This window comes from Nomia melanderi, chromosome 11, assembly GCF_051020985.1.
Source record: "Nomia melanderi isolate GNS246 chromosome 11, iyNomMela1, whole genome shotgun sequence".
NCBI lineage: Eukaryota > Metazoa > Arthropoda > Insecta > Hymenoptera > Halictidae > Nomia > Nomia melanderi.
In genome coordinates this window covers 11,344,905-11,371,101 of record NC_135009.1, presented here as the reverse complement: position 1 = coordinate 11,371,101, position 26,197 = coordinate 11,344,905, and the positions used below count along the sequence as shown (strand labels likewise).

Genomic DNA, 26,197 nt, shown 5'->3' with positions numbered 1-26,197 from the left:
CATTAGTTTGATCGGTGAAATTGTTACTTTGCGATTGAGTTCGCTGTTCTATTGATTAGAAATGAGCGTTGTATACTCGGAGTGCTTTTAATATAATAATGTTATCGTTTTGGACGAGTTTTCTGCGAAAACTTGTTTGTTCGACGAACAGCTGAAGGCGGTGTGAGTTTACGTTGAGTCGTATAATTTTTGAACATCTTTTCCATTGAACGCCGATCCCGCGAGCCTCGCAACAGGTTCCCATTTCCCTCTCTATCTCTCCCTCTCACCGGATCATCGAAACGGAAATTGATCGCAATCTCGCCGGTTCTTCGAATCATTGTTTACGCTGGTCTTCACTTTTTCCATTCTTCGCCGCGGCTGTGAATCGCTGGGAAGAGGAACATTCTCAGCTGCCGAACTCGTTTAAATAATAATGAACGCGTACCTGTGTTCGCGAGCTCGCGTTGCGCGTGCGCGCATAAGCCCGCGCGAAAGAAAAGTGAAGGTGGCGCGTCGTATCGCGGTTCCTTGAACCCCGCACGTAATCGTCGTAAGAAAGAAAGTGCGCAACGTGATCGATACCGGCACTTTCTAGCTTGGTCCCGATAAATGCACTTTGGCCCCGTTCCGGCTCCTCAACGGCTCGAGTTTCGTGAATCGCCGTTCAAATTTTGAGGATGGTTGCGACAATGTATTTATTTTTCGAAGAAAGGACGAGGATCGTGTACCACCGATCCACGATCGAAATAATTAACTGATTCGTGTCACATCGCGTCTCGAACGTTCCGAAAAACAAATGAAGACTCGCAAAATTCGAGATAAATGTTAAACGCCGAGGCACAAATTTTCACAGCCTCAGCAAGTTTGACGCAATTATTTCTTATAAAATAATTTCGAAAACTCTTCTCTCGAAAATTGTACCGCGTATCGAACTAAAAATTTCGTTCACTGTTTTGCCTTTTATTGTAATAGGCAGCTAACTATTACTTTCGACCAACTATTTTTGAGTTAGTCACGATGAAACACTAAAGGGTTTTTTCTACTGATCGATCGTGTCTTCGATCACGTCAAATTGTTATATTGCAACACTGAGTGCAGCACAAGTATACTGCAATTTTCGATGGAGATTTTACTCGTTTTATCCTGCAAAACTTTAATATGAAAGGTACTTCGATACATCTAATATCGAAGCCTCGGTTAAATGCTAATGCATCGGATGATCGGCGATCGACAGTCAGCTCGAGGCGAAACCGTTACGTTTTCCGTGATTCGCGACTCAGCCACCGGATAATAGGAGGCCGCGATTCTTTCAGGCGCAGAAAATAAGTCAGTGCGCGCTCGCCTTCAATAACGTAGTTACTCTCACCGTAGCGATTTTCCGCGCGCGATTTCGAATCGGATCGAAAATCGTCGCCAGTAGTCGGTTTAATTGCAGTTAAACGCGAACACGTCTGGTTACGTAAAAATAAGCGTGGCTGCTGGTGAACTATCCCGCGATAAAAGTGAAAAATGGGGGGCGCAGCTCAGCCGACAATAAAATCGTTCCGAGGTGTCCCGTAAATTCGCCGCGAACGCGTTTCAGTCTCTCGAAAGTATTATCGCCCAGCTGAACGATCCTGTTCGCGCGGCTCGCTAATTAGTTTGGGAATCGTAACGCGGGCACGGTCGAGAGTCACGTTTCGTCCGTCTCGTTCGCGGAGACGCACATTTTCTATCGCTTTCTCCGCGCGCTTTCATACAATTAACTTGTCGAACCGCGAATAATTAAAAGAAATCCAGACATCGCGGGATTTGACGCTTTCACGCAACACCCTCGCACACCGAATCGTGTTTTGATTTTCGTGGCTCGATTCGCGGCGACGAAATGTGTTCGTGTCGATTCATTTCATGGGAGAAATCGACTAGTTCCGTTTCAACTGGCCATTCGTCGCTACGAATGATGTCGATCGCGTATCGTAAATTAGAATCTCGGTTCAATCACGAGTGAATAGATATTTCTACTAGAAAATATCTTCTCGCAAAGGTTTTAAGAACAGTTTTATAAACAGCAATGTTGTTTATTATTTATAAGGAGAAACATTATTTTTCTATTCTCAGTATCGTTACTTTCGACGTAAATTTGTACTTGCGATAAATGGAAATTTCGTTTTCTAGTAAATGCTTCGTAAATAAACTCGAAGAGCATAGGCGCGATGAGAATCGAACGGCGAGGGGTTAAAAGGTCACCGACACGCCGTTGGCGAACCGCGAAATTCACTTTCAACTAGGGAGGATCGAAGACGACCGGTCTCTCGATCGATTGCCAGCACACGCGGACGAAACGACACGAAGCGAACGGTCGTCCCACGGAACGGAGAAAGTGACAGTGTCGAATTAACCGGGCATCCCTGTGTTTAGCATAGAACCGTTCGAAGTCGCCCGCTAGAACGTTCGCTCGTGCCCGATTCCCGCTTATTACCAGCACCTGTCTATTAAAGTCCCGCATGTCGGTAGCCGTGAGCAGGAAACTGGCCGACGAAACAGCTTTTCCCCTTATCTTCGTCGAACGTGTCGTTCTCTTCGCTTCTCCCGCGCACTTCGGGTTTCCGCGAGTCACATCGGCTCTGGGAAACACGATTGCAATTAAAACGATAGCGCGTCTTTATCGCGCGCGTTAAATCTGTTTAACGAACGGGACAAATAGGCAGCGAGCAAACGGGAAGCCAGGGCAGATTAAACCGTAAGAGAATGCTGATAGCGTATGAATTATAAACGCTAACGAGATCGTTATGAATAGAAGTGGGGTAAGGTGAATTGAAATGAAAAGTGGAACGGAGCTACGCCATGCTTAACCAGAGGACACCGAGCATTCTAATTGCCGATTAAAACAGAAAAATATACATAGAAAGATCAGATGTAAAACTTCAATCTATGGGTACAGGGTAGTATCTTATCCCGTAACGATAAGATGCTTCGATGTCTACTGAATCCTCTAGGGCGTTGAGGCTACTTGAAAATCGAAGCACATTTTCAATCGACTCGCATCGATAATGACCGGTAAAGAGATTATAAACTTCGCGTAACGCGATCAGACGTCTAAATTGACCTGTTGCTTCGCGAAGAACGAATTAGCGATTCAATTACGGATTAGATTGCTTCGCTTAGTGGACGTGTTAGTTAAATTAGAGTTCGATCGCCGTTTATCCGGCTGGATTGGCTGTTCATCCGGTCTGATCTTTAAATCTAGTTGCCATCCCCGCGTACCTATCAATTACCATTCGCAAGCTGATTTTCCAGTCCTGCTCGAGCGTTTTTATCGGTCGTGATCGCTAACGACCGGCGTGAGTCAACGTCGGCTAGAGACAAAGACCTCGGCACGCGATACCGTTTCGCGGTGACCGGTAACGTTCGGCATTTCTACCGACGAGCGTAATTTCCGGCATGCTTATATCGGATTGACCTATTTCACTGGCGTTGCAACTTCTAGCGGCTCGATTTCATCTTTCGATCGAAGCGCATCGAGAGGAGCGGGCCATTGATGGCTGCGAATAGTCCCTGGCTCGCGAATCAATCGATCGAACCCAGTCACGTCTCTTGCTTTTAATACACATCACGATCCTCGATGTATCTCACGACCTTTAATCTCTGTTAACCATTCTTTACGTCGGCCGTTACGTTTTCTTTAGAAAGTAATTCTTTAGAAAGCATCGACTTGTTTCTTCGACGAATATGTTCACGAGAGATCGTTAATAATTTGTCGGGTGGAAATCAGATCTTTGAAATCTCCGTGGAATTGTTGGATTGGATCTCGTAGATCCCACATTTGTTGACTCGGTTATCCTAGAAACTGACTGTCAAATGGTAACGACAGGCGGTACAAATGACCTTATCTTCGTCTTTAATCTCAGTGCGTTCTATTCGCGAAAATAACGCGCTACTGTAGCCTAATCGCGACAATCGCTTCTAAAAAACCCATTTTTCGCGCATTGCCCGAGACAATGACGATACACGCTCGTAATTAGGGTGGCCCGAGCAGACTCGTCGGTGAGATTGCGAATTTCAGATCTCATTCTGCTCTGATTGTCAGAGTCACGCAGCCGTACCCTCGCTAATAATGTGACAGTCGGAACGCAGCCACGGTAAACAGTCCACTATTTTATCACGCTTGACCGCGACCGAGAACGGAACACATGTATCTGCTAGAAAAATTATTTAAGACCGCCTACCCGCCGTTTGGTAAAAAACTTATGCCTCTTATTGTTAGCGTCGATTATCCGTGTCACCGTTTTTCTTCGTATCCCCTGCCTCTGTCTCCCTTTCTCTCCATCTTACTTCATACGTATCTGTCTCCCGACCATTCGTTACGTCTCTGAAACTAGTTCCAAGCCAAGGAGTTTCTACCTGCTGGCTGTAGCTAGGCCTAAGCCTCAATAGGCATTTCCTTTATCTCTCCGATAAGGACACTTCGCGTCCAGGATCAATGGACTCCGCCGAAATTCCTCGAGGCAGCTGAACCTAGACTTCTTTCGAAAGAGCTGGAAGAATCGTCCGTTCCCCGAAGATTCACGATCATTCGGGAGGATCGCTGAAACCGATGGGTTTACGATTTAACAGCGGCTCGCCGGAGTGCCCGGTGTTTTTTCCGTTGTAAAGCGGTTTCCTTCGCTCGCCGTTCGGGATTCGTGGAAGACAATTACCGGGAACAATTAACGAAGGAAAGTTTGAGGCGATTGTTTCGTAGATTGCTCGGCGGAGCAAAAAAAAAGGAAAAGGGAAGAAGAGTTTGTAGAGGTACGCGCGGTCGATGGGTGTCTCGCGAAAGAGAGACTCGCGTGGCCCGCGGCGGTTACTGCGACGGTCACGTGCGCGCCGTCGCGGAAAGAAAAGTAGGTTGCATGGGATATGACGTTGCGAACGACGACGACGGCGGCGGCGGCGGCTGCTGCTGTTGCTGCGGAAGGCCGTCGTCCCGATCGGCTGAAAACTGCTGGAAGTGTACGGAATTTTCAGGAAGTGATTCATGCTTCTTGAAGTCTCCGCTCCGTCGAGCTTTCACCGGCCGCGCGCGCTTGCGTCACCTGTAGGCAGGTGACGAGCCGTGACCGATCGGTGGCTATTGCTAACGCGATCATATTCGATCGGTCGCTCGAACGATCGAGATCGAGAGTCCTGTTCGAGATTGCAATATTGTAAAGGGAAGTCGAAGAGTTTACGGTTTTCTTTTGGAAAAACTGTCGAATGGAATGACTTAAATGTTAATCCTCGAAACAACATTCAACGGTTGTTGAAAATTGAGTTTGAAATTTAGGATTCAATGTACTATGGAGATTCTGTTCCTCGATTTTCCAGTTTCTACGGTTTCAGACTGCGAATCTTTATGCAAACACACGTTCTCCTACCGGTTGAACGTTAAGAATTTCGAAAGCTCCCGAGTGAAAGAGGAATTTAAATAAATTTCCATTGAACCGTTTGTTTTGTTACACTTGGCGCAATTCGTGGGCACTGCGAAACGCGTAAAACCCGTAATAATTCGAGGTGAGTATTGCCGAGCTCCGCAGTCGAAGATTGTTATGAAACTGTCCGTTGCAGTGGAGGATAGGAACACATTTAGACCTGGCCTTATCAGAATCGTCGGTTGTAAACGTTTCAACAGCGTGCATCGTCGTTAATGCGGGTGGTTGCGTAACGAGCGTTATTCCATTTCAATTGTTTCCACGGTTTAAATTGCCCTACGAGCCCCGTAGTCGTCGTTTTTGTACCTGTAGATTTACTTTACGAGCTCGTCGAATTGTTCGGGCGAGAATATTTGGATCGCGGACGAGATTCGTGCGTGGAAATCCGTGGAGAGTCAATGGAATCGGTTGATTATCAGTTTAAGAGCCAGTCAACCTCTTAAAGGACAGATCCTAATTAAATTCGTTGCTCACTGTTCCAAATATCTTCTCCCAGAATATTAGATTTGTTACAAAGTTAAATTAACACGTATAATTTGATATCAGATACACAAAGTTGAAGGTTCTCTTCCGAACATAGCATTCGATACAGGTTGACATACATTAAAATGATAAAACAATGAAATATAACAGAAAATTGAAACGAGAAATTTGACTCGTTTCATAACATTGAATTGAACGACCAGTGTAACGGAATCGATTCACCGGCAGCGCGCGACTTGAGAATGGCTCGGAGACAACGAGTCTCGCGATGAAACCTGTCTCCGCTCCAAACGCGTGGATCCGATCTTCATTGACTCTGGTCTCGTCTCGGTGGACGTGAAATTGAACGGGAAATCGGGTTAAAGGAAGTCTGTCGTGGCAACCGAAGCGACGAACTACGAAGGTGTGACGTCAACGTGACCGATATAGCTTTAAAACGACTTGCATCGTGTCTCGTGGTTACAGCGTTGCGCAACCCTAAGGTGGATTAACAGGCGTAAGGTTTCGTCCGGATTTCTTGGATTCCATTCACATCGAATGTCTCCGCGTGACAAAATAATTTACACGGCGCCCCGGCCGGTGTTATGCATCTGGTATCTTAATCTGCGACAGCGAAAGCGGGGCCCGGTGGTATCGCGTTAACGCCGCGCGATAAGCTTCGAGGCGTAAATCGCAATTTCGATGACTGTCTTTGAGTCATATTTCTTTCCGAGCATGCGGATTGGTGTGTTATGCATACGCGAGGAAACCGATATTCAAATACGCGGTTTAACGTTTTATCACAAAGACGATAAGACACTTGCCAAGAGGAACAAAGTCGACCTAGTTTCTGATTACATGCATTAACATCGAAACCCTCAAGTTCGCATGATTATCCAGGAATAGCGTTAATCGGAACTCGCGTCTAAATGTCGCATCTGCTCGCAGTATTTTCTCAATCTCTTGATCCCTTCCGCTCTATGGTCGCTGTAACGATTCTCCCACGAGTCTAGAAGCCGATCGTAGTATCGCTCCACCTCGAAGAACTTGAGATACGGGTACGACTGCGCTGTGGGGAAGATCTTCTCGAAATTACCGACCTGGGCAAGCTCGTCCTCGTATCGGATCAACTGTCTGATGTCGTCTCTGGTCAATGTTTCAATGATTCGGTCCAGATACTCGTGGCGGTTCTGCAACGCGTTGATCTCGTTCTGCTTCGTTTTCTCTGACAGGCTCAAGGACATGCTGTATAACTTCGAATCGTGGCTGATCGAGTCGTATTTTCCATGATTTCCGTTCCTCGCCGAGGTTCGCTCGGCTTTCGGGATCTGGTAGCCAGCCATGTTCAACACGTTTCTGACTAGAGGACCCTGCGAAGAACGTTTGAAAAAGCCGTAGATAGATCTAGTTTGGAATAGCTTATCAGCTTATGCGGTCAATCGTTTCTGATACTTTATGGAGCAATAAAATCATGTAAATTAATAAATTATTGAAACATTATACGGGAGGGATAAATCTGTTGAACACATAGTAACTGGCGGACTCGCGAGTCTTCTATTTTAGCGATACTTTAAAGTTATCGATCACCTTAATTATAGTGTCTAGTGGCGAGTCGGTGTGCAACGATGGCAGGATGTTCACTTCGAGCAGCCAAGGCTTAAAAGTCTCGTCTAATAATACGTCGAACCCGTATAACTCGTAGCAACCGTATCTCGAGGCTAGGTTCTCCGAAATGGCGGCGTTCATGCTTGATTCTGCGGCTATCAGTGTCTTGACCACAATGTCTTTGATCTTGGACCACAAATCAGTAACGTCCACGCCTTCCTCCGATAGGTGCGTCCATAGACTCCCGAACGACCATTTGTGGGCCCTGAACGCGTTCACTCCGTCGTTCATCACGTAGCCGGGGTTCAATTTGTTCACGCTGGTGTTGGTCAGGTGCATACACTTGTCGCTTAGGTTCACTCCACGGATATACCTAATGAATTACAAAATAGAAGCTTCCAACCTGGTTATTATCATATTGTCTTCATGATCGAATCTCGAAGTTACCTGACCGAGGCGAAGCGGACCAAGCCCTCCTTGTAAATGTAGATCCTCGTCGGATTGACGCTGGTCACGAGAACGTAGACCCGCAGATCGAACTTGGAGCCATTGATTAACCTCGGTCTCGAAATGTAACGTTGCACGATCATCGAATGCCACTTCGGTATTTCCCACCATTGATTAATCACTTTAATGCCCTGGCCGCGACCCGAGTTCGGCGGTTTTATGATCCACGTGCCGCCGACCCGGTACTTTTGCCACGCGTACTCGAATTTGTGGATCTCCCGTGGCAGGATATAAGTCCGTGGCATGAAGTTGTACTCTTTCTGGCCGAATTTCTTCATCATCCTGCTCAGGTTCCTCCACAGCTGGTCCTTGTTGCCTAGACTGTGCGAGCCTGGTATGCTGTTCACCTGCGACGATTCCTTTCATTAGCACCCTTCGATTGCCAGTTGTGCCGACATACTAAATTCCTTGCGAGTGTTTCAAGATACACTACGAACCATTACATCGAACAAGCGAAATCTAGTGTTTTTTAAAAATCAGAAGCGAACAATCCCAGGCTCGACCCGATAAGTTCTGTCTACAAATAGGGGATCGTTGCAAGGGAATACAAAGACAGTGTGGTAGAAGCATAAGGATGGGAGAAGGTCAATTCCTTTCACCGAAGAATATCATCCTGTCCTCTAAGTTTCGGGTTAGATTCGATTTCGTGAGGCTATTACCTTCTGGTAGCTCTTCAAGCGCCGATACTTGGAGGTATCTTTAAACGAGGGATACCAAACAGCAGACCAGTCGTTGTTCTGATTGACCATTCGATAACCCGAGTTCAAGACAATTTTCACAAGGATCCTGGGCATAGAAGCCGTGCTCTTCCATTGGAGAAGCCTGGCGAAGTCTCTCGACAGTTTCTTCGACGGGCGAATCTCGTGGCTTTGGAACAGAATGTACGGAGGCACATGGGGGAACAGGCTTCGTCTCATCGGCTGGGACGCGAATTCAAACTCGGTGGCCTTATCACCGTCCGCCCCTTCGTCGAAAATAATTTCCTTTGACCGGGATGCATCCTTGTTCTTCGTCGATCTTCCCGTGCACCTGGACAGCGGCTGCGAGTCCACGGATTTCAAAATGTTCTTCGATGAAACATTGAACTCCTCGTTCCTCCGTCTCTTGGCCGCGTCCAGTAACGCAGCCTCTGTGAGCTCTGCATAGATTAGCCATTCCTCATCCACATCCAAGTTAATCATACCACCGGAGGTGCAAGTGGAGGCGCACTGGTTGTAAGCAGCGTTTTCAAATGATCCAATAGGAAGAACGGGATAGCCGAAGTCGGACGGCATCGCGAGGTCGGAATACTCGTCAATTTCCCGGTCATTATCGGTCCTCCGATTGCTCGAGGGAATTTCTAACCAACGGCCATGATCAGGGGAGGAGCACGTCGCGCAGCGCCGGTGCAAACCGAAGTTGCCGCGAGAAATTTATCGGACTCGGCGTCGTATCCGTGTACAAGGTGTCCAACGACGAGGATGCCGGATCATTAGATTGTATCTTTGCATCCATCTTGTGAAAATCACAGTTTAATGAACATTGTATTAATTTGATCTTTCAAGTTGAAACTAAATATTATCTTTCTCCCGCATACATTTAATCTCCGCAGTGAACATTGACTTCTAATGAACGTAGAATTCCTTTTTCTCTAATAATTAGTTGTTAAGAATGATGAAACTTTAAATATGACCACGAAAAACAAGGAGTTAATTCGTGTAACTGTACCGGCAAATAGGTCATTATTTCTACTCTGACCGGACACGCATTCCTTTCCGATGCCTTGTTTCACGCGCAGCGATAAGAGGCAACAGAAAGTTCCTCGATGCTGCTTCAGTGAGGACGTACCTGAACCGTGTATCGTCTCCCGAAAATACGAGCTAGCCGGACGATTCCGGTCACGCTCGACTCGGTTCCTGATTAGATTCGCGAGGGTAGAAGCGACGGCAGCAGCCATTAAATCAGTTTCCGTTCACCTATTTCGTATCTAGGCCTGCGAACAATGCCGCGATCGATCCGGCAGAGCCTTTCCGCATTTGCGTGCCGCGCCGGCGTTTATCTTCGTTTATTCCCCGACGACCCGCGGATGCTTTACGCTTCGCGCGTAACACGCTGCTCGCGTACACCCCGTTCGACGAGCGAAAGCGATGGACTTCGTACGCGGTTCGCACGCACGCTGCGGGCTGGCGTCGTAAGGGTGCGTTTGCACAGCTGCGACTGTCGCGAGTTCAGCCTTCATCATCGAGTTCGACGTTCGAGGAAAGCGCTGTGACTCGACGCGATTGTGATTAATCATTCAAGAATGAATCGTATCGTACCGGTGACACATTTTTCTGTGGTAAACCGAAAGCTGTGGTTTTAGTTTCATCATTATTCAAACGATGAAACATTGATATACTTCTTTCATTCATAATGTTCGAGAGTTCAACGTATTCTTCAGCTCCCTGCGAATAAGACGTTCAAAAATCTTCCGAACTGTTAACGCAAGAAACGATTATAACAAAGTGTCCAGTAGAAACGATTATTTCAGCGAATGAAGGGACACTAAGAAGTTAGCGAAAATACCAACGACGAATTGTAAAGAAATCCTTTATCCTATTCGTTTCCTTCGGACACAGATAATTTCCGTTGACCCTGATCGTGGTCTGCCGGTGTAAACGTGGCCTAAACAAGCCGCTGTCGCGCGTCTCCAGGCGATCCGCAAATAGGCCTATCGTTCCCGTATGTATAGCTCCGCTCGAGTGTCCGGGGCTCTAATGGCGATGCTGCTCGATGCTAATTTGATTCCCGTGTAGCGCAATCACAGGCCTGATTGTCGATGTTACGCGCATCACGCGCATTCCTGGGCGCGCGCTGGTCGCGTTTTCCATCTTGCACGATTAATTGTCGGCCGTGCGTGGCCGAGCCGAGCCGAGCCGGGCCACGCCGCCAGTCTGCTCGGTTAGCCCCCCTCGATCGGTCCCCGCTCCGCTGGAATGCAACGTGTTCCCGTGTCCCTCTAATCTCCCGCGTACACAATGCTCGGACACAGCCGGCCAGCGCGGCGCTGAGAGAGCTCTCTGACCAGCAGAATGTAATACGTTGCGATAGCAGATATAACGCGCCATTTACATACGCGATCCGCCGCGGCCGGATCCGCTCCGCTCTTCCGGCACCGCGAGTTCGCTCGCTTTTCCTCCGGCTCGCCGCGGGCTGCGTCCAGATGCGCTCGACAGAGATGTCGCGGAACGCGAGCAGCGTTTAGCCTACGAGCTGTTCACTGGCTACATCGGCTAACCCTGTGAAACGAAAAATAAAGGAAGCTAATGCGACACAGATTGATTCTTTTTGGAAATCAAGTGAAGGTTGTAGAAGGTAGTTTATTATCATAGGCGTAGCTTCAGTTTCACGAATATGTGAAATACAGAGAACAGTGTATCCGAGAAGTAATCATTATTGCTGTTGCAATTCTTCATTCTCCCAAGAAATTTTTGTTATTTCGGGGTATCGAACGTTATGATAAAGAAATTTTTATTTCGTGGCATCGAACGTTGTAATGCAGAAATGTCTTTCGATCAGCTCATTCGTTCGATAATTTCGCTCTGACACGCGAGCACTATTCCAGCGAAGAGGCGGATTGAGAAACTCCTGTCCGCCGATTCGTCTCGGATCGAGAGTTTGCAGCCTCGTACCGTTAGCAGCCCAGCCCCGTTGAAAATGAATCACGGCAGCGCGCTTTTTCTCTCGCCGGACAAATTCGAGAACGGTACCTCTCGACGGCCCCCTCTCGTTCTTCCACGCTCGTAATGATCTCCAGGCTCCCCGTTCCTAGCTTCGCCTTGCATCGAGCGCCAAGCTCCTGCGCCAACAATGCGATACGCGGGGTACGTGTAGACGGATAACACACGCTTGATCATGGCCCCGCGCACTTTCACGGTTCGCGTGGCACGCGTAATGCGTCACGAATTCCGGCCTGCGACTTTTCGAGCCGAACGGAAATCAATCGTCGATGGAAACGCGAGTCTTTCGCTTGATTAGCTTACGATTGTCTGTCGTTCGATCAACAGCTGGTTATTTTAGGCACCGTGATTTTCAGGGAACACTCGCGAGAAAGCTTTCGAGATTTTTCTAAAGACAATACTAAAGTTTGTAGGAATCTTCTCAATTTTCCCTTCTGGACTTAACTGTATTGGCTTCTGAACGACTCATTTAGCAGTCCGCCTACAGCAATCGAATGGTCCACAGCGTAACCTCTAACGTTCACCGGCGCGAATACATTTGCAGTTGTAGTGTGCAACGTATTTTCAACATTTCGTTCCAACATCATAATTCAAATAAATTATACAGTCCACTAAAATATCGTTATATCATTGAAGTATTCTTATCACAGTGACCAGCACTAACTAACATTCGCCTATCGAACAAATCTAAAAGGCTGAGCATCGCAGCAAGTTCACGCGAGATTTCACAAGCCGCAAAGAATGCAAGGCAAATCGCGTTTTCACGGTTACTCGCGCTCGCGAATCGCGCAATCGCGTTTCTTTCCTAAGCGATTGGGAAAAGGCGGGCTACACAATCGGAAAACTCCACATACCCCGGTACCGATACCAGAGATTCCACTCCTGGTTGCGCAAACGCTTCGCATCGCGGATTATATATCCTTGTAACCTCCGGTGAGCTTTTCTCCCGCGAGCCACTGGCGGTTTCACTCTCGCCGGACTTTGCGCGGTCGTTATCCGACGCGGCGACGCGTCGCTCAAGGAAAGAACGCATCGAACGCGCGTGAAAAATCATCTCCGAAGAAAACCTATAATCCTTTGTCCTTCGGGCGACGAGAGAGGCGAGGGGGGATCATTCTCACGACGTCTGTCCATTCGCGAGCGCAGAAGAAGCGTCGAGAAAAAAGCGGAAAAAAGGAGGCCGCGCGAGGCTACTCGCGAAGAAGTTAATGAAGCCGGCTTGTGAAACTCGAGTCTTCGCGCGTACGATGGGAACGAAGGAAAGAACGAACCGTTGGACAGATAAGAGACGGCGGAGACGAAGGAGGAACGGAGCCTTGAGGTGTCGTCGGGACCGCGTAACGGTCGCTGAAAGAGTGCGTTTATTCTGCGCCGCGTCGATTCGGGATAGCCTGACCGCGAGAAAACGCAGCCGACGCGCGGCGCATTGTCTCCGAATGACGAGGAACAGGCGTCCTTCGATCCGGAGAAAAGATTCCTCGCGCGTAATAACGACGATCATGCTGCCGGCGAGCGACCATTATCGCCCGCGCATGTATTAATCGATGAAATTGAATATTAAGCGTATACATCAAAAATATTTGCATGAAATAGAAATACAGTCCTTAAAAATACATCTGCATGGAATATATTACATGGATCATGATAAAAACAGATGAACCTTGTTTTTCTTTGTTGTTGAGCAACGATCGAGTGGCAACCGAGTTACGCGTAGTGAACAATATAAAAAGACGTATAAAAAGACGCGCAGAAAAAAAATTAAGTACCTCAGATGTGGTACTTTGCAACAATAATATTGAACATCATTAGTCAGCTGACCGCGATTAGCCTGTTCTCCCCTGCGCGGTTCCGCGCGTTTCTCTCGTCGCGTGTCCCGCGCGAGACGCTCCGGTTCGCAATTAAAACTTGGGAATAGAAATCCGAATTATTCGATCCTCCGCGAACTCCGTGGAATACAAAAGACGAGACACTCATTCGTAGAAAGCGAGAGGAATCCTCTCGTCGAATTTCCGAAGGTTAATTAGCGCCGCGATTGTTGTCTGCGCCAATTAAACGGTCGTGGACCCTGTCTCCTGCGATTTACGGACGAACAGTAGGATCGTCGGACATGCTGTTCGGTTGAACGCACTCGGCGAATCTCGCTTTCGATCCGTTTCCCCGATTTTTCCGTCGACGCGGAGCGGCGTCCCCGAACGCCCGAGGGAGACGCTCGCTTCCATAAACAGAAGGGAATTCCTATCGCGGCGCGCCGCGCCGGTCTCGTAATTTTGCAGTGCATCCACGGCCGCGCCGCATAGTACTCGCGATGCATTAGCGATGTCGCGGCCCGCGTGCATGCGGCGCGTCCGCGATCGAACGAACTTCGTGGGCTGAAATCGGCGGCCACCGTTGCCTTCGATCCCTTTCTTTTTCGGCGGATCCGCCGCCGCGAACTTTGTTCTGGAATTTCTTTCTCCGCGGGAGGAAAAGTATTCCCCGTACCGCGTTCTGCACTCCCGTTTTACGCGTTCGGGACCTAGCGACGCGTCCTGCTGCGTGCACGTGCGCGACAGACTTTGCTGGTGCCAGAAAAACGAGAGGACGGAGCGTGACTCCTCGACGGTTTTACTTCGAGATAGTTTCATTTGGAGTTGAACGTTCGTAGAAATGTAGATTTTAAGAGTTATAATGGTCTTGGAGATGTCTTGAGACTGGCAGGTCTCAGGATTGAAATATAAACTTGTTAGGAAAGGTATTAATTCGAAACACTTTCTACTTTGAAATTTTTGAAACATTGTAAAGATTGAGATGCAAATTTAAAGTTAGCGCTGGATGGAGAAGGTGTTGTAGCTCGAAAGTATCTCAGAACTGAATTGAATCAACGCTGAATCACCTGACGACTTTTCGCGAGGAATCGTTGCGCGGAAAGTTTCTCAAGATTCGGCGCACGTTACTTCACCGTGCTCGGTGGATTTACGGATATGCAGTAAGCGCGTAAAGCCCGCGATGCAATTATTATTCTCGTTATCTCACGCGATGCTCGCGCCGAGCGTATATCGCAACGGCGAAGAACACTGCCACTGGAGGATCGGTGTATGTAGTACTTATGTATCCGATCGTTCCTCTCGGCAACCTCTATTCGGGCTCGCGCGGAAAAATATAAAACGACGCGACGCGACGCGCTGACGTCATTCTCCTCGCGTGGAGAAGCACGAGAATCCGCGCTACCGCGATTCTCGATTAAATTCTCGTCGGCTCGTTCGTTCGGCGCGGGGAAATTCAACGGAGGGAACAACAATCGGATGAATTATTGTAGCCGGCGCGTAGATGGAATCGCGTTTATCCTCGACATCGTGATCCGTTCGGCCGAGGCGAAGTTATTCGTTGACCTCGTTTCCGTCGAAATTGCCTTTTGCCGTATCGCTTGAAAATTGTTTAACAATGACGAATGAGCTTCGGGAGAAGCGATACCGGCGAGGTACGCGTCGGTATCGCGGGTATTTCGCGTGCGTGGGCAGGAATATTGGTTAAGCCTGGTTCTGGCTAATAGACGTTGCCTGTAAGTACTTACATTGTCCGCCGGCATAGTTTCCCATTCCAAAAAACGGAATACCGCCGTTTATCTACAGTAATCTAGCCGATCTGCGCCAACTCTTGCTAGGACCCCGATTGTTCGACTACGATTTCATTAGTTTTTTATAGGATGATAGTACATGCACATATTCCTAATGATACGTGTAAAATAATAGGTGTAGTTAGCCAATACTTCGGAGATATAAGAGATTAAAGTTACGTAACTTTTGGATGTATCATAATTGTAGACAGTAGTAATCGAAACATGCTTAAATGGACTTGTTGACTGCTTCGCATAATGAAGACGTGTAATGAATACAAAATACCGATACCACGAACATCTGATAAATACTGAGTTTCAGCACTAAAGAATGGCAATAAAAATTTAAAATAAAAAGAAAAGTAAAATTTAAAAAATAACGAAAGAATGAGTAGCGTGGGGACTCGGAATCGACCTCAGGATCTTCGAGTAACGAAACCGTCGATAAGTCCACTTTAACTTAAATTATTTGTGTCTCCAGAACTATTGAGTAACTACACCTAATACTTCACGCGTATCGTTAAGAACACGTACACCACTGTCTGACGAAAAACGCTATCGAAATCGAAGGCGGACAATTGGGGCCTCTCCCTCGTTAGTCCCGAGATCGAAAGGATACCGGCAAAAACACAAGTCGGATCGAGGGTCCATTCGTTTCGCGAGCGATCCGTGAATCGTAATAGCCGCGATAAATCGCTCTGACGCGCAATGATCCCTCGCGGGCTTTGTTAATTACGAGACGTGTCTCCAGTTTCGTTTTCCGTGGCCGCTAAAAAATAAAAACGGTGTCCCCGCCGTTTGTAACCGGGCAACGACAAATCGGCGGCGGATTCGCGGCTTAATGGCGAGCCGAGCGATCGAATATTTATAGGAACTGCTGGATACGCGCGGAATCTTAACGCGGGCACATATATTTGATTGGACCTGGCCGGAGGATGAATATGCAGGGGACGTGTTTCGATCGGGAGAAGAAAAGGGTGCGCGTGGACGGTGAATTAATCCGGTTACGAGCGAAATCGTGTTGCACGCTCGTTCCTCGTTGATTCGACGATTTATTATCTGCGACGCGCTATTACGCGCGGCGTTCGCACGCGCGCCGTCGCGATGAATATACTTCGGGCCCCTCGTCCTTCGTTCCTCGATTCTTCCTCGTGCCCGCGACGACAGTGAAATATCGCGACCGTATTTTATTCGTTGTTTCGCGCCGCGCGGTTAAAAACGTTCGGCCGGGCAGACTGGGCCACTCGTTCTCGTCGATCAGAGTCGCGGGTTTCGCGCGACTGCTTCTGTAACAACGATCCAACGTGTAAATTCCGGGATTCGCGGGCGGCCTCGTGGCCCTCTAGGCGTGGCGAACGTGCAACCAGTCGCTTCCTGGTTTACGGATGCGTTTATCGTAACGCAACGCCGCTCACGCGATCGCGTGGCAGTAGCCACGGTTCCTTTTACAGTTTCATCGCGATTTCGATTGTGGAAACATTGGAAATCGGATAGTTCAATTATCCACGAGGACATTGTTTAGAAACGGTTTGCTATTGTTTATAAACGATGAAACTGCTGCGCGCCGGTTGCAGATGCAGCCGTTGATCGCGTGACGCGCCTTGGAAACCTGAACGCGATCGTTTCAGTAGACCAACGCATCGGTCTTTGGCGTCGAGACGAGAAAGGCTTTGCAACCAGTGAAACTCACTGGTATCTACGAGGTCGCTAAACAGAATATTACTCGGTAATGAAATGAACTACTTTCGATGTAAACCCTTTTCGGTCAAAGTCTAGGTATGATTCAGCAAAGTACTTTTATCATTGAGGACGAGGGTCTTCCTCCAGCTACCTTATTGTGACTGCTAAATAAACAAGTAAATGTAAACCATATATATGTTAAACACATGTATAAGTAAATATGAACCATAAATATGTTAATTTATTACCGACCAAGTGCTACGACTAATCGGGCAGCCCTCTCCCGATGTGCTCCGAGCAGAAAGGATTAACATTCCGCAGAGTAACGTAATAAAAAGAAGCCCACAGATTAAACGCGAACTCCCTATCAATATTTCCTGTGTCATCGTTTCGATCGTTCTGAGCGTCTTTTTTCTCACGCGATCAATACCGCAGCAACGATTAATCATCGATCGAAACGATTAGCGAGGACCGAAGAACCACCCAGCGAAGGATGAATCGCTGAAAGGAGAGAGCCTCGTCTCGCGGCGATATCGGTCCACGCGTCGCGCGTTCTATCAATGGCCGATGGGATCGATCGGTGTATCGAAGAGCCGCGCGCACGGGAGGCAGTTAGGAACGCGGTCGGCACCGATTTGTCGGAGCGGTTGTCAATCTCTCTCCATGTTGAGAGATACTCGCGCGTCAAAGGCAAGAAACGCGCGCGTCAAGGCCGCGAGCGCGAGCCACGCAGCCCGGTGCACCGATGCACCGGAGCAGCGGAACGAACGCCGGTGTGCGCCGATCGGGCGGGAACGCGGCCGTACGAAGCGGTCCCGAACGAGACGAGGAATCGAAGAAGCCCGGACCGACCGACAGGGGCGACTTTTCTTGCGGTTTCGCGGTACAGCCGCGCGTCTATTTTCGACGCGTTACGTCCTTCGCATTTAAAAGATACGCGGCGACTTTCAAAATGGCTGCGAGCGACGCTCGCGAGGAAAGCAAACAGCCGGTGGGAAGCTTTCATTGTGGGCACGAGGAAAATCGTCTTCGCCCGTGGTCGTCAGCCGCGCCAGGGTTAAACGACCGCGGATCGCTCGCCGCGTTTCCATTAGCCAAACGGTAATTACCGTATAATCGATGGCCGTTTAATGGTCCCAACGATCGGACCGCCGCGCTCGTGACACGTTAACTTCGCGGATGATGCGGCCGACGGGATAGAAAATTCTTGGTCCCTCGTAAACGTCTGCGGCGACCGTGCTGTTAGTGTCTTTCGTCTTACAATCTTTATTTTTCTTCGTGCGTCGCCTTTCGAAAGAAACTAGTAGTCAGCGGGATTCATTTGTGAGCAAAATGATACGTAGGAATGCTCCCGTTTTTACGCTGGGATTCTTTCATCTTATTCTGGACACTCGTGAATCCTTTTTTTAGAGGGTACGTTCGATCGCGCGAGGATTCTTGCGCTCGAAGCTTTGAATATCGAAGGACGTAATATTCCGTAATCCGCGATTCAGCCGATGGATTGAATCAGTCCCGAGAGTATTCTCGATGGAAGCTCCAGCTGATCGCGCGTTCGGAGCGTCAACAATGTTTCCCATTTTCGGATCCGCGTCAGGGGCGGCGTAGACGAGCCGCATAATAGCGGCGAGGCGCGTAGGCATGCAACAGCTTTCGCGCATCTGTCGATGTCAGGAAGGTCTCGCCACGCCAAGGTCTACCCGAGGCACCAACACTAGAGCCGCATTATGCAGCGGTTGTAGACATTTTTATGCAAATGCAGCGCAGCATTGTGGCGAGCCATCCGTTCCACTAATCGAGCACCGATTGATCGTCATCGCCTGTCCGAGACATCCTAACACGCGGCGCACGTCCGCACCGTCGAATCGCTCGTCTAAATTTAACGACGGTTGCGTAATCGGCTCTGATCCCGTCTGTCGTCGATATCGCCCTGTCCCTCGTCCACGGGAATCTTCTATCCTAGCTTCCCGCACTCGTTCCGCTGGTTTTAGATCGGACTCGCTGCAAAGACTCCTTCCCGCCTTAGGCTTTTTCTCGCAATAACGCCCACCCGCGTTTCGCGCATTGTGCCGACGAAGTCCGTTTCTTTCGCGCGTGGATCCGCTTCACGCGAATAACTAACGATGGAAAGAGTGAATCGTGGGATCTCGAGTTCACCGGGACAGTTAAAAATATCGAGGTAAAATGGTTGTTATTTATACATTAACCGACACTTATAGGCGCCAACAGTACACCGAAACCAAATTTTGCGCCTTTAGGCGTCCGCGGTAGTCAAGGGGTTAAAAATACCGAAGATTATGAAATATCGAAACGTAAAAACACTTCGCTCGCGCCTTCGGGATCGTCGTCGAAAGAGTTATGCGTCCAGATAATCGAGGTTAGCTGCCTAGTATCACGGCTCGGTTCTTTTGTAGCGAATCGAAACGCAGAAGAAAATGTCGAATAAAAAATAACAATAAAATCTATTACGAACGCGTTCGACGCGGAGTTTAGTCTGATCCCGATTCGCCAAGGACTGTGCAGGTAATCAACGAAGCATTATGCGGCCGTTCCAGAGATATTTCTATGCAAATGCAACAAGCATTGTGCGGAATCGCCGCGTCGGTTTCGTCGATCGTCAATAGAGCGGAGCGGGCAGAGGCTTTCCCGCTCGTCGGACGTTTTTATCGATGAATCGGCGCTTCGCTCGCGGAGGGGAGCCGTGATTCGCGAATCGTTTCGGTACGCAACGCGTGACGAGCCCTCGGCCTCGAATCGACGCGACGCGTTCGTCGATGTTTCGTTTTCCTCTTCGTTTCGGACTTTCGCGAGTTTAACCCTTCGAATCCTGTGCCTCGACATTCTGTTTCATACAAGTCGCTACGTATCTTACCGATTTTCCTTAGATTCATTCATAACATTATATTCATACGAATTAGAAAAGTGCATATTGACTTATAATTGAATCGGCGAAAAATTGAGGATACCTCGAAGGATCAACACGTTCAATCGAGGAGGAGCTTTACAATCCAATCTCGATGACGAAAGCTCGTTTCCTTACTGCTTACCACGTTCGCGAATATGAATGCTATAGCATTCATTTTCATTGTGACGCAAAACGACATGAATGTTATAACATTGAAATTCGTAAGCTTCATTATCATACATTTAATTCAAAAAAGCCTTAATATTTTGCAATTATTATGCACTTTTACTTTTGAAGCTCATTAAAATGTTTACTGTCCGCGAACTTGTTAATTGTACCTCGAATTGCTTGCAAATTCACTAGTCACGCAGCTCTACAGTTAGCTGAAAGGAGGATCAACCCTGGCGTCCAGCTGAAAGTCACGAAACCGTCGACTCCGCGAATCTCGCGGAACATCGAGTAATCAGCGATGACTTATTAACACCGCGGTGCCGTTATTCAGGCTCCTCCGAGCACGTTTCTCGCGTTACCAGCCTCCCATTCGCATCAACAGCGTTGCGGCTCTCCATGGGAAATTTTCCGAGCCGTTCGCGGAAACGAAGTCTGGGAAGCACGAAGTTTTCCAGTCGAAGCTCGCGAGTGCCGATATCGTATCGTTTCATTGCATAATCGTTAGCAGTAGTCCGCGAAGCGAGCAACAGCGATTCGATCGGTGAATATTAATTTTTTTCTCTCGCGATCAAGGCCGGGATTGGAAGCTCGGACACGGATTGGTCGCGGTATCGGCGCTGGCGACCCTGACAGAGCCGATCTCGCGCATTAGTTTAATATACATACGTGCACCAGGAGTCGCTAATATGGTCTCGATGCGCATACCAACGGCCCGCTTGGTGCATCGATACGCATACTCATCGTCCCGATCGAGTTGTCCAACTTTCGTCCTTGCAGCCGCTAATGAAAACGGCGCGCACGCGCTTCGGAATTCGACGATAGAGTCGAGGCGTTAACTCCGACCAACTGCGATCGATCCTCTTCGCGGGTTCAGATTGTTCGATTAGTCCTCGACACGTTTGCGAAGAGCGTTTGTATCGGTAACAGTCTTCACAGTTACGATATTGAATCAAATGCTACGGCTCGCCTTTATGAAACGCGATTAAAATTCAAGAAGCCTCGTCAACTTTCCACGCGTTGTGACATGCGTTACGATTTTAAATAGGAACACGCTTGAAAACAATTTGGTAATAATACAAAATATTATTATCTCGAAGACATTGAGCTTGCTTCCGGTCTAGCTCACATCAGCGCGATGTAATCATTTAAGGAATTGTTTACGGAATCTTATTAGTTTAAATGAAGATGTCGTTTTAGCGAGATGACGACTCCGGTTACTGTAATAGGATGACTGACGTATTGTTAGGAACTTCGGGCCGCAGGATGTGAAGACTGAACAAGACAATGGAACCTCTTTTTCCGTCGCCGCGCCGTATAATTATACGGAATGATACGAATGTTTCAACGTAACAGTCGTGTGAAATAAAATAAGTCAAGGATAAAGGTTACAAATATTTGAAAATGGAGGTATTACTAGCTGCGGGGACAAATCCTGAAATCGTCAGTCGCTTTCATTCCATCTAACGTCACAGACGACTCGTTCATAATTGCTTTCTTCCGAGCTAACTATTAACGAGGGATTAACATTCAAACTATCGAGCTTCTTGTTTCAAGCGATTCCACTTTTCCTCGCAAGGCGAGCGAAATTGTTGGCAGGCAGGAGCAGAATGCGCTCGACCAGTCGGACACGCGATGTAACGGATCGTTGCAACTCCGTCCGCCAATTAAGTGTGAACACCGTGATCTCTCTTCGAAATCGGGATCTTATTAGAGAATGAATCGTGCTCGTCGTCCGTGCACGCGTGTGCTTCGCTCGGAGGAGGCGCACCGTGCTCGGCGTCGCCGGTTTTCTCGCGGCGGCGGCGGCGGCGCCGAGAGTGAGTCAGGTCGCAATAATAACATAATAACAGTGGATCGCCGGTCAGGGCGTGCTTTTGTTATCGGTTCACGAGCGATCGCGTTTTTCGAGCGTGCCGGCGAGTAATTGCTACGGGCATTTGCTTATCCGCGCTCGTATTTAAAGTACCGAACCGGTATAATGCTCGCCGGTCGCGGAATGTCGAATAATATCGCTCGGAAAAGCGATCGATCGATCGTCGACACCGGCGAAAACGTGTTGTCGATGGGCGCGCGAGATAAGATCGATCGGCGAAAACGTGTTCGATCGAAACGCGAACGATTTGTATCTTTGACAGCTTAATAGCGGCCGGTCGCGATCCCATATTTTTTACTTTCGGCCGGTTTAGGCGATTGTAATTCGCGGGAAACCGATTCGGGTCGATCCGAGGTGGTCGAAGACGGAAGGCGCGCTCGCATCGAGCGGAAACGGGATCGCGATCGGCGATCCCGGCTCATTCGAGTGCCGCGTGAGAAAAAAGAAAATGGCGTCGCCGGCGCGGCCGCCCGTGTCGGCCGCGCTCAGATTTATCGTCTCGCGTGTGTTGTCGCCCCGTTCCACATTATTCCCCTTGCTCGTAAAACCCTCTGGTTCTCTCGTTCGACCGATAACCTCTCAAGAAATTCCTGGCTTCTCCTGTTTTACGCGACGACCGCGTTCTACCGGCTTATGGCTCGCGCCGATTTTCGATCGAACTGCGGGGAAGTTTCTCCGAGCGTATCACCGTCGCCGTGAAATTGAGTCAGGTTCTATTTGACTCGCGATTCGATTTGCCCGGCCGAAAACGAAATCAATCGACGTTGAGTTTTATCGAAGTTTGTGCAGTACGGATGTTGGTATCTATTGTTCTTTGATTAGAAAGAGGGAGGAATTTTTGACGGATTTATAAGAGGACTGACGGAGGAAAGAAGACCTGGCCTTCGAAGTTTTTCGCTTTTGAATAAAGTCTCAAGCTATTTTACTAGAGTTTAATTAAGATGCCGTGTTTATCTAACTACTGCTTCTTTCGCGATTCATCAATCCTATCGAAAGGCCAAACGAGAGTTACTCCGAGGCGGATTCGTTAATAAACTGTAATCGACGCGTCGACGATACACGGAATCGTCGCGATCGTCGGGTTAATCGCGCGATACGGTTTTCAGCGCGGAGTTATGGACGAATGTAAATTCGCTCGCTATCGATTCCTCGTCGGACTGTGGCGTGTCCCGCGACGTTAAGTACACGCAGTGTACGAGCTCCTCATCGCTTCCCTCATCGAAATTACTCTCCGACCGACTGTCCGCACTTTAATAGCTAATTAGTAATTAGCTTGGAATGATGTATGGTCTCGTACGAAGCCAAGAATTCCCTTGCTCCGCTTTAATCTAGATCCTTCCAACGTACCGCTGAGACGTTCCCTTTGCAGAGCCCTTTAGTTAATTTAGATGTATGTTACTTTTTCCCTGCTAATTTAGATGTTTGTAACTCCCGTTCTTTCTCAGCGAGTTGATAAATCGGTCTATAAATATCAAGGAATGTTGCACTGACAGCCGGGCGATGCAATTTTACGATAGGATGTACAGATTATGTTCTTTACGGCGTAAAGAAAAATAACAGCGACAATAAAGCTGATAATAACGCGTCGAAAAAGTGGATCCAATAAAATAGCGAAACACAAGTCACACCGATCGCAGGAGGAATGCAAAGAGCGACGCTAAATCCAGTCGAATTAAGTTGAACCGGAGTGACTTAAATTAAATCAAGTGTCCCCTTTCAACGATGCAAAAAGAAGAGAATAACGAGGCGACCGACGACTACGGAGTCAACCAGTGTTCGCACAGTTGCGAAAACTCGAGCGGCGTGGCCGGTCGATTTATCGATCCTCCATCGATAAACGTTACCGAAGCGCGTGCCGGCTCGACGGCCAGGTGGAAACGACGCGTTTCTTTTGCGTCTCGTTTTCTTCTCGTTCTCCCCTCATCTATTCGCTTGAAAATTATTCTCTAGGTACCCACACGGTGCTAGCGGACCGTCCACCAAGCCTCTCGCTCGCCGAATGAGTTACGACGAAATTCCAGCGGGGGAAAAGGTTCCCTCGTCATCGGCCGGCGCGAGTCGGCGAGCATTAAAGCCGTTCGCCGAGTCGCGGAGGAATTATAACGCGCCGATAGGCATTTTTCGCGTGGCTCGCGCGACTCTCGTTCGAAGCGTACCGTTATCGGGAACGCCGCTGACCGATGCGATCGTGCGACCGTATCTCCTATGGAAATGATGCTGTGATAACGCGAGGCGGTCGAGTTGTTCGATGGAAAACGACGCTGCGTAACATATAGGACGCAATCAGACGCGAAGCAAAGTCTCGAGGAAAAGGTTCGAGAATCGAACGGAAGACCCGTTAGCGGAACGGATTCGAGCGTATTCGAGCGTATTCGAGTCGGCTCGCGTTCCCTCCTCCCTGTTCCTCTCGCCGATATTTCCGGCTCGGCGTTGCTCTCGCTGTTGCTGGCGCGACACACTTCGCCGACAACAGAAAAACTGACCACTGACGGCTGCCTCCGCGTTTCTCGCTCTTCCTTCTCCGTTTTCGTCCATTCCCGGGGAACGATTCGAAAGCTCGCGCCAATTTCTTGACCCCGCGGCCGCCTTATAGACGACTCTAAGGCGATTCGTCATCGGTCGCCGAAATTTCCGTGCCGGTGACCGCCGCCCGCGCGTTTTCGAAATGTCAAGCGGGTCGATGATATCACTGGAGGAAAGCTCGCGAGGGGTGACGCGGCGCAAAGGCGTTGACATCCTTTCGATATCCTCGCGGATCCCGTACCGGAACGTTTTAGGACTCCATCGATGGAAAAAGTAGGCGGACGAGACATTGAGGAAGGTGAGCCGAACCAAACGCTCATGCTAATCCCAGTTTCCTTCGTTTCGGTCGCCTTTACCGGTGCGCCGGTGCAAAAAACCGCGGCGACGGCGCTGGCATCCGACGGATTGTCATACAATGCCGCGGCGTTGTGTGCGCTGCGCTTCGTCGTTGATTACATATTCGATTAGTCCCGTCGACGAACGCCCGGTGAAATCTTTCGTACCGATTCTTAACGAAGTATCGTATCTTCTTATTGAAATTAAAGTGAACATTGGAAGAACAAGCATTAACGAATTCGGTAAAATATTTATTATTGTGATAGGTGAAGTTAGAATAATCTCAGTATCAGAAATTCCGAATATTCGTCGGAAAGTTTAGTCAAATTTTGAATGAAAAATCCAAATCTTCAGAATGACCCATATAGAATCGTATATTTACGATTGTTGAAATTACAAGAGCCGCTTCGTATCTCGGAAAATGTGTTTCTCCAATTTTTACGAGGAGGCATAAATAAGTTACACTCGTTATTCGGTAGTTAACTCTTATCTGGTTTTCAGCACAGTCGTACGATCGTAAGGTTTATATTTAACAAACGGTTTCCAGTAAGGAGGACTTCGAAACGGGACGATTCGCGGCTCGGAACAACGATAATCATGCTAATTCCGCGCGCGGAGCGAAACGAAGCGATGCGACGCGACGCCCGTGGAGAACAACGAGCGAGGCGAGCGCTCGGCAAGTGGGTGTCTCCACTTTCACCATTATCGTAACGGTATACTCCCGTATTCTAATTCCCTTTGCGTGTCACTGGTTCGCTCGTCGTATCGGGTTCGCGCGGCCGTAATATTATTTTCGTTACGTGTATCCGCGTTTGTTTTCTACGGGCAGGAACGTGCCCGCTCCGCGACGCGATTATCGCGCGGCTCCCGCGTCGCTTCGTGCCGATTTGCTCGCGAATTCACCGCGTGTTTAATCGAGATCGACACTTTATACTGATCTCTATCTTTCTAAGAATACGATGGAGTCGTTAGGTTTACACGTCTTATTTAAGGGACACGTTTTTAATCTGTCGTTTATCGAGCTGACACGATTCGCGATTAATTGCCTGACTTCTCGTTCCAATTTACCAGCGAATCGTCCGTTTGTATAATGCAAGTCGGAACTTTATCCTAATCACCAACTTTCCAAGAAACCGGTACCATTGGATTCACACATCTCATTTAAGGAAACGTTTTCGATGGTACGTTCATCGGTACGGCGTGTTTCGCGATTAATTATTCCCGCGTCGCTTCGTTTCGATTTACCCTCGAATTTGCCGTGCACATAATTAAACTCGAAACTTCATCCTGATCCCGATCCTTCCAAGAAAACGGTATCGTCGTTAGGTTCGCGTGTCTCATTTGGGAGCATGTTTCCAATCGGATGTTCGTCGACGTGACGCGATTCGCGATTAATTACAGGACGGCCCGGTTTCCGCGGAAGCCGAGACGACG

General features: G+C 48.5%; 2 protein-coding genes across 3 annotated transcripts in view; one reads left to right on the top strand and one right to left on the bottom strand.

The window, feature by feature from the left end:
* The window catches only part of LOC116430652 (uncharacterized), a 201,912-nt gene that overhangs the window by 3,017 nt on the left and 172,698 nt on the right, over positions 1–26,197 (top strand). The window lies entirely within an intron of this gene.
* LOC143175047 (tubulin monoglutamylase TTLL4) lies at positions 6,686–9,830 on the bottom strand. Its single transcript, XM_076371865.1, has 5 exons — positions 9,816–9,830; positions 8,648–9,482; positions 7,929–8,335; positions 7,464–7,854; positions 6,686–7,246 (listed from the first exon to the last, which is right to left on the bottom strand). The coding sequence occupies exons 2-5, from the start codon at positions 9,260–9,262 to the stop codon at positions 6,785–6,787; spliced, it is 1,875 nt and encodes a 624-aa protein (XP_076227980.1). The 5' UTR covers positions 9,263–9,482; positions 9,816–9,830; the 3' UTR covers positions 6,686–6,784.